We start from the raw sequence: 11275 nt of genomic DNA, 5'->3' as shown, positions 1-11275 counted from the left end.
TTATAGACGTCAGTGTTCAGGGCAATGGAGTGCTAGAAATCCATGTTGTTGTAAATCATTCTATTTTGCGAGATCTCCTATAAGCCGGTGCTATCAAAGTTGAACACTGCGTTAAACTCATCTATGTTCATCACCTGATCGATGCCAATCAAACGAAATTCGATCCTCCCCCTGTCCTCTTTGTCTGTGGGCCATAAGGTGGCCTTGAAGCTCCCAAGGAACTCAAGCGTGGTGTCTTAGTAGGTAGGGAATTAGAGCTGGGCGAATCTAGTCCACCCAATGATGTCAAGTAGCCCATCTATCTCCTCTCATAGGCCGAGTTGTTCTAGCAACCAAAAATCCATGTACTCGGTGGGGATGATCCTCCTGTTGTTAAGCCGTGCACACAAGTCTCGATGGGCGACATCGCGGAATGGCTAGACAATGGAGAACTCGGGTTGTGCTTACTATGGGGGTTATGGTTGAGGTTGTGGTGCGGCTTGTGGTTGTGGTTGAGGTGCTAGAGATGTGGCTTGTCTCATTCTCGGGCACTGGGATGATGGCTAGGGAGGTGATGGTGAGGAATCTCTTCCTTGCTTTGAGAAAGACCCGATTCTCCTTGCAGGGCGCTTAGCATGTGCCATTAGAGAGGAAGAAAAGCTACGGTTTTTGGAAAGGGAATAGAGATTGGAGAGGTATTTAAAGAGGAAAAGTTTGGGAGAGGAAGAGTTTTAGAGTGAATGGGAATGTAGAAGGGATTGGAGTATTTAAAGAGGCAAAAAGTCCCTTAATTTCTCTCATTTTCATGCCCCAGGGAATTCCATCTGCGATGTGATACACAGGTCATGTATCAATACAGGGTCACGGTTAAAGGACCCGTGTAATTTTCTATCCAGAAATTCCCTTTTTGGATAATTTACATGGCCTGTGTAAATCTGTTTGGAGACTCGTGTAACTGTCTGTCCGAGAGTCACTTTGCTAGTTAAGTTACATGACCCGTGTGAATTTAATTAGGGACCAGTGTAACTATTTGTCTCCCTTAAACTCAAAATTTTTTTCTCTACATTTATGAAATACGGGGCGTGTAACATTATACGGGGTCAACCCGTATAAGTTTCTAGAGTTAATGTAAATGTGGTTCCGGGGTTCTAGGATTTTACACGGGACATGTAAAACCTATACACAGCCCATGTAAGTTTCTAGCTCTCCCTTTCTCTCAGTATGAAAACTTTTATGCTAAAGTTTTCCTATTATTATGAATGAAATAAATGTAAAAATTAGCAACAGAGTTACTTTCCCAGATTTGTGCAATTTCCTTTTGCGTGGTTTTGACTTAACGTCTCCACTCCTCCCTTGCTTTTAGTTCTTTACCTTTGCAGAATTGTATTTTGGGGTACCTTCAAAAATTAAAGAACATAAAGTAAAGTAATGAAAATCAAAAGAAAGTTTATAAAAGTGTTTGGGTTGTCTCCCAAAGAGTATTTGTTTATAGTCATTAGCTGGACTATTCTTCAGCTTCATTGTTAAGGTGAAGGGGTGCTGTAGGATTGGGTGAATCCTTCTTCAATTTTATCCCTTGGGAAGTATGGCTTCAATCTCTACCCATTAACCTTGAAGGCACCTAAGGTTTCGCTCCATACTTCTACCGCTCCATGTGAGAAGACTTGAGTTACCTTAAAGGGTCCGGACCATCTTGACCTCAACTTCCCTAGGAAGAGTTTTAATCTCGAATTGAACGGCAAGACAAGGTCTCCTTCCTTGATCTCTTTCCTTGACATGCGTCTGTGGTGCCAACTTTTGGTTTTGTCTTTGAAGATTCTGGCATTCTCATAGACATCTTGTCTGATTTCTTCTAGCTCATTGAGCTGTAGAAGCCTTTTTTTACTAGTGGCCTTTAGATCAAAGTTTAGGGTTTGGATTTCCCAATAGGCCATGTGTTCAAGTTCGATGGGGAGGTGGCATGATTTTCCATAAACCAGGTGGAAGGGTGTTATTCCAATGGGAGTTTTATATGCAGTGTGGTATGCCCACAATGCATCATCCAACTTCATAGACCAATCTTTCCTTGAGCAATTGACTGTTTTCTCAATGATATATTTCAGCTCCCGGTTTGAAACTTCTACTTGACCACTGGTTTGAGGATGGTAAAGGGTTGCCACTTTGTGAGTCACTCCATATTTCTTCAATAACGTTTCAAATTGTTGATTGCAAAAGTCCTCCATCGCTAATTATTGCCCTTGGTGTGCCAAATCTTGTGAAAATGTTCTTTTTGAGGAATTTTGTGACCACTCTGGGTTCATTTATTGGTATTGCTATAGCTTCTACCCATTTTGATATATTATCAACACCAACCAGGATATACTTATTTCCAGAGGAAGATGGGAATCGACTCATGAAGTCTATTCTCCATACATCAAATAGCTCTATTTCAAATATATCACAGTGGTATTTCATTCCTTCTTGAGATGTTTCCTATTCTTTGGCATTGATCACAAGCTAGCACAAAGGATCTCACATCCTTAAATAGATATGGCTAGTAAAATTATGCTTGCAAAATCTTTGCTGCTATTTTTATAGTGCCAAAATGTCCTCCATATAATGATGAATGGTAGTGTTGCAGAATGCTGTTTGTTTCCTCCTCTGGTATGCATCTTCTTATTAGCCCATTATTGCATCTCTTGTACAGCAGAGGTTCCTCTCATGTGTAGAAGCGTACATCATTCAGGAATTTCTTAATTTGCTGATAAGACATCTTTGGTGGCAATACCCTGCATACAAGATAATTAACAAAGTCAGCACACTATGAAGCTTGGGAGAATACTAGTAATTGATCATCAGAAAATGAGTCATCAATCAATAAATCCTCAATGTCCCCTATGTCTTCCTATTTCAGCCTTGAGGGGTGGTCAGCTACTACGTTCTCGGATCCCATTTTATCCTTGATTTCAAGGTCAAATTCTTGTAGGAGTAAGATCCATTGAATTAGCCTTGACTTTGCTTCTTTTTTGTTCAAAAGGTACCAGATGACAGCATGATCTGTGAATACAATGACTTTCGATCCAAGTAGGTAGGATCTGAATTTGTCAATTACAAACACCACTGCTAGGAATTCATTTTCTGTGGTAGCATAGTTGATTTGTGCATCGTCAAGTGTCTTACTAGCATAGTAAATGGCATGGAGCTTCTTATCCTTTCTTTATCCTAATACTGCTCCAACTGCATAGTCACTTGCATCGCACATCACCTCAAATGATAGCTCCCAATCAGGTGGTTGCATTATTGGTGCTGAAATTAGGGCTTCTTTAATCTTATTAAAGGAAACAAGGCAATTTTCATTAAAATCAAAGAGAACATCTTGACTTAACAAGTTAGTCAGAGGCTTAGCTATTTTGGAAAAGTCTTTAATGAATCTTTTGTAGAAGCCTGCATGTCCCAAAAAGCTTCGCACTCCCTTGACTGATGTTGGTGGTGGCATCTTTTCAATAATTTCAATCTTTTCCTTGTCAACTTCAATTCCTCTTTCTGATATCAAGTGCTCAAGAACTATACATTCTCTTACCATGAAATGACATTTTTCTCAATTTAGGACCAGGTTTGATTCTTCACATCTTTGCAATACTTTGGATAAGTTAGCTAGGCAATCATCAGAAGTAGTTCCATAGACAGAAAAATCATCCATAAAAACTTTCATGATATTTTCAATATAATCGAAAAAAAATGGCCATCATGCATCTTCGATAAGTAGTAGGCGCATTACAAAGACCAAAAGATATTATTCTATATGCAAAAGTTCCATAAGGACATGTGAATGTGGTCTTTTCCTGGTCTTCTAGGTGAATAGGAATTTGAAAAAATCCTAAATACCCATTTAGATAACAAAAGTAGGAATGTTTTACTAGCCTCTCTAACATTTGGTCTATGAAAGGGAGAGGAAAATGGTCTTTTCTGGTGGCACTATTCAATTTCCTATAATCTATGCACATGCACCAACCAGTGACTATCCTAGTAGGGATTAGTTCATTATTTGCATTTTGAATGACAGTTGTCTCACCTTTCTTAGGCACTACATGAATTGGACTAACCCATTTACTATCAGAAATTGGGTATATAATACCTGCATCTAATAGTTTCAGAATTTCCTTCTTAACTATTTCTTTCATGTTTAGGTTAAGTTTCCTTTGATGTTCAATAGTGGGTTTGCTGTTTTCCTCTATAAGTATCCTATGCATGTAAATTGAAGGACTAATCCCTTTTTGGTCTTCTATTTTATATCCTATAGCTTTACTACGGGTCCTAAGTACCTTTAACACTTTTTCCTCTTCTATTTTATATAGGCTAGCATTGATAATCACTGGATATTTAGAATTTGAGTCCAAGAGTGCATACCTTAGAGTGGAGGGAAGAAGTTTTAGTTCTACCTGTTTGGGGTCCTCCTGTGACTTATTTTTGGGTTGTTCCTCCTTTAGCTCTTTCACCTGGAGAGCTTGAGCTAAAGGTAAGGATATGTTGACTTCTAAAGATTGTGCACAGGCTGCAATTTTCGTATTTTCTTTATTTGCTGTGTAGCTGTGCACTGTGCATGCTTCAAGAGGATCTTCAGAATGTGTTCTGTGCAATTCCTCTTTAACTAGCCTGTTAGTTATGTCAACTCTTAAGGATTCATTAGGTTCAAGTTTATGCTTTACTGCTTTGAACAGGTTGAATTCCACTTCTTCATCTCCTACCTTGAGAGTTAACTGCCCATTTTTAATATCTATGATAGCTCCGACGGTTGCCAAGAAAGGTCTTCCCAGGATGATAGGAATTTGAACATCTTCCTCCATTTCCAAGAAAACAAAATCAACTGGGATGAAGAATTTTCCCACCTTGATGGGTATGTTTTCTAGGATGCCAACTGGGTACTTGACAGACCGATCAGCCAACTACAAAGAGATTATTATGGGTTTGATCTCTTCTACATCCAGCTTCTGACATATTGATAAAGGCATCAGACTCACACTTGCACTTAGATCACAGAGTGCCCTGTCTATTTTCATGTTGCCAATAAGACAAGGTATGGAGAAGCTTCCTGGATCTTTGAGCTTTGATGGCAATTTGTTTTGCAATATGGCACTGCATTCCTCTGTAACAGCAACAGTCTCATAGTCTTCCAACTTTCTTTTCTTTGAAAGAATTTCTTTAAGGAACTTAGTATAGGATGGCATCTGAGAAAGTGCTTCTGTGAAAGGAATGTTAATATGGAGTTTATTCAAAACTTCTAAAAACTTTTTAAACTGCTTATCCAATTTGGCCTTCTGGAATCTCTAGGGTAAAGGTAGAGGATGTTGATATGGCTCTAGTAGCATCTTTTTCTTCTTTGCTTCCTCTTCTTGCTCCTTTTTAGCTTCTTCTTCTTTTTACTCTGTTTGGCTGTTAGATTTATCAGTGGTTTGTTCAGTTGATTTTTCCTCTAATTGTTGCTTCTCTAATGTCCTACCACTCCTCAAGGTAACTACCTTATAGTGTTCTTTGGGGTTCGTCTTTGGTTGACTAGGCAATTTACCAGTAGCTTTGCTTGAAGAACTTGCCTGTTGAGCAATTTGGTATTCAAGCATCTTGTTGCGAGTAGCTAGTTAATCCATTCTGGAAGCTAACTGCTTTATCATTTCATTTTGTTATTGTTGGGCTAGTAAAAAGCCTTCCATCATAGATTCCATAGTCATCCTTGGTTCAGGCTATTAAGGTTGAGGAGGTGGTGGTGTCTGTGCAAGGTTTTATCCTCTGTTCTAAAAACCTGGGGGTACCGGTGGTCTGTAACCTTGCTGTTTATTCATTGGCTGATTCTGTGAGTTGGACCATGAAAAGTTAGGGTGGTTCCTCCATCCAGAGTTGTAAGTGTTTGAATATGGATTGTTGACCTGCCTCTGGTTGAGGTGTCCTCCGTTATTCACATAGTTCAGCTATTCTATAGAGGGCTCATTGAAGTTGTTGCATTTTGAAGTTATACACCCTCCTCCACAGCTGTCACAGTGTTGGTTGTTCATCCCTATAACATTGGCTTGCATTCTGTCAAGCCTTTTGGTGAGCTGGTCAAATTGAGCATTTATCATGCTTAAGAGATCCACTTCTAGGATCCCTGTTGTCCTTCTCAAGTCTCCCCTTTCATTTGTCCACTCATAGTTGTGATAAGCAACCATTTCTAGAAGTTCAAGAGCTTGTGTTACCAGTTTCTCCATCAGGTCTCCTTCTGCAGCTGAATCTACTATGCTCCTTATAGAGGGCAATAGCCCATTATAGAAATTCTGAACTAGGAGCCAATCTTCTATGCCATGGTGTGGACATTCACTCTGTAGGTCTTTATACCTTTCCCATGTGTCATAGAATGATTCACCTTCTTTTTGCCTAAAGGTGTTGAGTTCAACCCTCAACTTTACAGTCTTCACAGGTGGGAAATACCTTGCTAGGAAAGCTTGCGAGAGGTCTTCCCAAGTGGTGAATGTTCCAGCTAGTTGAGAAAATAACCACTTCCTTGCTCTATCTCGAAGGGAGAATGGGAATGCTCTGAGTCTTATAGCTTGATCAGAGACTCCATTCATCTTGAATGTGTCATATAGGGCAAGAAAGCACTAGAGATGATAGTGTGGATCTTCTGTAGGTGAACCTCCAAACTGAGTCTATTGAATCATCTGGAGCCATGCTGGTTTTAGTTTAAAATTATTGGCGTCCACTGTGGGTCTTATAACACTGGGCTGGAATTCTTGGATAGATGGGGCTCCATAAGCCCTCAAGGGTCTTAGCTGGTTGTTGTTGTTGACCATGATAGGAGCTTCTAAAATTTCTTAATCTCATTCTTGATGTCTCCTTTCTCTCTTAATGGTTCTTAGAGTCCTATCTATCTCAGAGTCCCAGTCTAAAATTTCTTCCTCTGGTTTTGTTCTGGTCATGTACCAAACCAAATACCTAAGAGAAAGTAAAACAGTAAAAACAAATTAAGTAAATTTAAATAATAAATGTAAATGCCTAAATCAGCTAAATTGCTTATCGCCTAATATTACTAAAAATAAATTCCCCAGCAACGACGCCAAAAATTTATTTGCTGGTTTTTTTTCAACCCCACAAGTGCACGGATTGCTAATAAGTAATAGAGTAGTAAGCAGAGTATCGTCCCACGAGGAATTTAATTAGCAAGTACCAAGTTACACGACAATTTTGACTGTCTAGGCTATCGAATAAAATGGGTGAGTGAATTTGATCTATTTTCAATGCTAAAGATTAGAAGGATAACGAACTTAAAATGAAACAATCTATTTAAATCAATTCCATAATTAAGATTTCACACTTTAACCTTATTATGGATTCAATCTTGTTCATTCAGTGGATTGAGAATTGTTGCTTTGATGGAAATTAATCCTAAGATATCTTAGATCCTCTCTCAAGGCACCTAAGGTGTATTTCAATTAGAGCCAAACCCTACTTTCATTGGTGATTAGTCCTAATAAAAACCATTTTAGATCTGTGATTAATTATGGAACTCCACAAAGGTCATCAGTCTATCTCTAGGTTAGATTTCCTAGGTTCAATACTCTGATTTTCTAATACCAATCTTCACCTTTCAGTATCTTAGATCATAGCTAGGTGGGTACCGACACATAGCATGCATTAAGAACACAAAATATTAAATCAAAAAACAAAACTCAAATTCAATAAATGAAACTCAATATTTATCCATAATAATGATTACAAGCGCTACTCTCCTAATTCTAGAATAAAGAAATTACTCACTCATGGTGAGTTTAGCAAACATAATAAAATAAAAGAACATAAAAGCAGCCTAGAGAAATAGAATAAAAGAACCGAAGAGAATCTGTAGCTTTGAACTAGTGGAACTTCAGCTAAAGACTCCTCCTTGATGCTGATGTGCTATCCTTCAAGATGACTTGGAGAAAATAATGAAGATGTATGTGAAAATGCTAATGACTTCCCTTTTTTCTCTATTTTCTGTTGCTGCTATTTATATTGAATGTTCTAGGGCTAGGTTTTAGAGCCCCTAAGGCATTAGGAGCCTTTTCTCTCTGTAAAAACTAGAGCTGAAACTAATCAGGAAACTGATTGTCAGCTGATACACGGCCCGTGTGTCACTACATGGACTAGTGTCGTGTAACTTACTGGAGATAGAAGGTTAAATCTTGTGTTAGAGCAGAAGGTTACATGGGCCTCGGCTATTTACATGGGTCCAATTACACGGCCCGTGCTCTGTTGTTCTTCCAGGAGCTCTGTGAGCTTTGTCAGGCAGAAATTTACATGGGTCTTTCACTGGTTACATGAGTTGTGTTACATGGCCCGTGTACTGTGTTTCTTCTCTGAGTTCTTTGGTTTTCTCCTAGCAGCAAGTTATATGGGTCTGTGTTGTGTTTACATAACCCGTATACTATGTATCAGCAACAATGCTTTATTTCTTGAGTTTTTCCAAGCCTCCTCCTTTACTCCTATGCTTTGGGACTTCTTCAGAACACCTAAAAATGAGTAGAAAATATAGAATTTAGTACAGAGAGATGAAATTTACAAAAGTTAATGAATTTGATGATTATGCAAGAAAGTACCTATCTAAATGCTATGAAATGCTATATAAAAGTGCTTAAAAACATTTATATAATACAAGTGTATCGAAAAGGATTCAACATCTTAACCAAATTGCTAAGGAAAGTTAATGCATCAGTTCTGGAAATTCATGAAACTTTAGTAAATGACTTGCATTATGATTGGCATTGAACATAAATGGTTTAATGCACAAATAAAACATGAGAATATATGATTGGAGCTTATGTTTCCATCATGAATGGGATGAAAATGCTACAAAGCATGAATAACACGTGATAAAATATTGAGATTTATAAACACATAATGATATAAATTTGCCCTTGTATGCCTAGACATATGTGTATGAGTTGGATCAATTGATATGTCAATTAGGGACTACAGATATAGTACTGCCCATGGCTTTTGAGCCTACTTCATGAGTGATCATTGATAGACAATGTATGTCTAATATGATTATTCTTCTGGCTTTTATATCTGCCCGGTGGCTTTATGCCTGACATGATTTTACCGGCTTCATGTCTGTCCATTGGCTTTATGCTTGACAGATGTATACATAATAGGCACATGGGGTGTCTAACTAGTATACTCCCATGTATCCAGTTTTTAACAGTCTGTTATAGGTTGCTTAGGCAATAAAATGAGTTAATTTAACTGAATATCATACAAATAAATGGAAAAGACCAATAAACTATAAAATACTCATAAATCATGAAATGCATTTCTATTATGGTATTATACATATGAAATATGTACTTCTATGTATTTAGTTTATTTTCATTATATTATTGCACCACTAAGCAATATGCTTAGCGCATTGATTTTCCACACGTAAGTACTGGAGACAAGGACCAGTAGAGATCGGATCTACAGTAGGAAAGTGGTCACCTCAACTGTTCATTTTGGTAGGACCTATGGATACCATATATATATATATATATATATATTAATTTTGAGCATTGTAAATAGGAAAGCTCGTAATTAATTTAGAGATTGTATGAGTTATGCAACTTATGTACATGAACCATATATATGAAATGAGATAAATTTCACATGAATGATTATGAAAAATTTATATGAATGAATAAGACAAGATAAGATAAGGTGCTCCGACACAGAATGTGACGTTCTTTGCTCGGCTACACTGTAAACCGGTTAAGAGGTGTTATATAATGCCCGATACCTATGATGTAACTAATGATGCCTATCGATTTTTAGACTCATGCAAACAGGCAGGGATAGAAATACAGTTAACTGATAGGAGGTTAATTGAATGCGTGCAGCATGTATTGGGACCTGTGCCTAGACAGTGAATGACTAATTATATGCTCTTTCGCATTGAGGAATTATCTTGGACCCAGTTTATAGAACTGTTCATCAACAGATTTGTACCAAAAAGCTTCAGAGACCAAAAGCAGTGGGCTTTGGAGGCCTTAAGACATAATGATAGAATTCTTAGAGTTGAGTAGGTATGCCCCTACAGCCGTGGCTATAGATAGCATGAAAGTAAAAAGGTTTTTAAAGGGGCTAGACAGGAAGTTTGCAAACCTAGCCATGTTATCTGATCAGTCTTTGGATGTAGTGGTGGATAGAGCCAGATAAATTAAGATTAGCTACATGAGAGATGAGGGAAGCAAAGTAAAGAAGAACCAAGCTAAAGGGTCATCTAGTTTGCCACAGATGCACACCATGGGTGGAAGCTAGAGCCACCAGGGGCAGTAGGAAGGCAAGCCTAAAACATAAAGCTAGAGGATTCAGGCTAGGGTATGGCTCAAGCAGTGGTCAGAGTTCAGGATACAATAGCTCAGGTTCTGGTTCGGGATTTTCTTTAGCACCATGCACACAATGTGGTAGAATTCACTTGGGGCCTTATTTGGTGAGCTATAGTGGATGCTTTAGATGTGGCCAACAGGGTCACTTTGCCAAGGAATGTCCCATGTTCAATAAACGGATGATGGGTTCCCAAGGTTCTGTGGGTAACATGGCTCGTCAGGTGCATCCAAGTACTTCTAGGATGGTAGGTAGCCAGTATAGTGGCCAACAGGGCTGTGGATTTAGAGGGCATAGTTTTGGAGGAAGATCAGGAAGCAACAGTCAATATCAAGGTACTGCAGTGTAGGGCAGAGGTCATGCCCGAGTTTTCACCCTGATACACCAAAATGCCCAAGCTTCGAATGCAGTTGTGGCAGGTATTCTTCCGGTCTATGCTTTTGAGGCACATGTCTTAATAAATTCGGGTGCCATGCACTCGTTTGTTTCCCCTGTATTTTCCCTAAGGTTGGGTAGAAATCCTTCAACATTAGAGTGTTTTTTATCTGTAGCTACCCCTCTTAGTGATAATATAGACAGATATGATTTTTCCAGGTAGCCCAGTGGTGGTAGATGGGAAGATCCTCCCAGCAGACTTGGTTCCTCTACCAGTAATGGACTTTAATGTAATCTTAGGGATGGATTGGCTATCAACTCATTATGCCACCCTAGATTGCAGAAATAAAAAGGTGTATTTCCACATACCGGGAGTAGAAGAGTTCAATTTTGATGGTAACAGAAGTGTGGCTTCGTACAACCTATTGTCAGCCATTAGTGCCAAGAAAATGTTGAGGCACAGATGCTAAGGTTATTTGGCACTAGTAAGGGACACATTTGCTGAAGGTATAAGCATGGAAGATGTTCCTATTATCCGAGAGTTCATGGATGTTTTTCCTGAGGAACTTCCAGGGTT

At 38.6% G+C, this 11275-nt stretch overlaps 2 protein-coding genes across 2 annotated transcripts; both read right to left on the bottom strand.

The window, feature by feature from the left end:
• Positions 1 to 1577: 1577 nt before the first annotated feature.
• On the bottom strand, positions 1578 to 1913 carry LOC131183068 (uncharacterized). Its single transcript, XM_058152919.1, has one exon. The coding sequence runs from the start codon at positions 1911 to 1913 to the stop codon at positions 1578 to 1580; it is 336 nt and encodes a 111-aa protein (XP_058008902.1).
• A 764-nt stretch (positions 1914 to 2677) lies between these two features.
• Positions 2678 to 5573, bottom strand: LOC131183067 (uncharacterized). The gene is made up of 4 exons (XM_058152914.1): positions 5380 to 5573; positions 4977 to 5091; positions 4366 to 4901; positions 2678 to 2747 (listed from the first exon to the last, which is right to left on the bottom strand). Exons 1-4 carry the CDS (start codon positions 5571 to 5573, stop codon positions 2678 to 2680), a joined length of 915 nt encoding a protein of 304 aa, XP_058008897.1.
• Positions 5574 to 11275: the final 5702 nt, after the last annotated feature.

The sequence above is a fragment of the Hevea brasiliensis genome, chromosome 1, assembly GCF_030052815.1.
Source record: "Hevea brasiliensis isolate MT/VB/25A 57/8 chromosome 1, ASM3005281v1, whole genome shotgun sequence".
Taxonomy (NCBI): Eukaryota; Viridiplantae; Streptophyta; class Magnoliopsida; order Malpighiales; family Euphorbiaceae; genus Hevea; species Hevea brasiliensis.
The sequence above is the reverse complement of the archived record's forward strand: the minus strand, read 5'-3'. Positions and strand labels throughout refer to the sequence as shown.

Bases quoted from the DNA above. Each gene is read 5' to 3' on its own strand.
- LOC131183068 (XM_058152919.1), bottom strand. From the start codon at position 1,913: ATGGCCTATTGGGAAATCCAAACCCTAAACTTTGATCTAAAGGCCACT.
- LOC131183067 (XM_058152914.1), bottom strand. From the start codon at position 5,573: ATGCTTGAATACCAAATTGCTCAACAGGCAAGTTCTTCAAGCAAAGCT. The intron at 5,092-5,379 runs GTAAAAAGAAGA...AGAGGAATGCAG, and splicing joins AAATCTAACAGCCAAACAGA to TGCCATATTGCAAAACAAAT. The intron at 4,902-4,976 runs GTGAGTCTGATG...ATCTCTTTGTAG, and splicing joins TCTGTGATCTAAGTGCAAGT to TTGGCTGATCGGTCTGTCAA.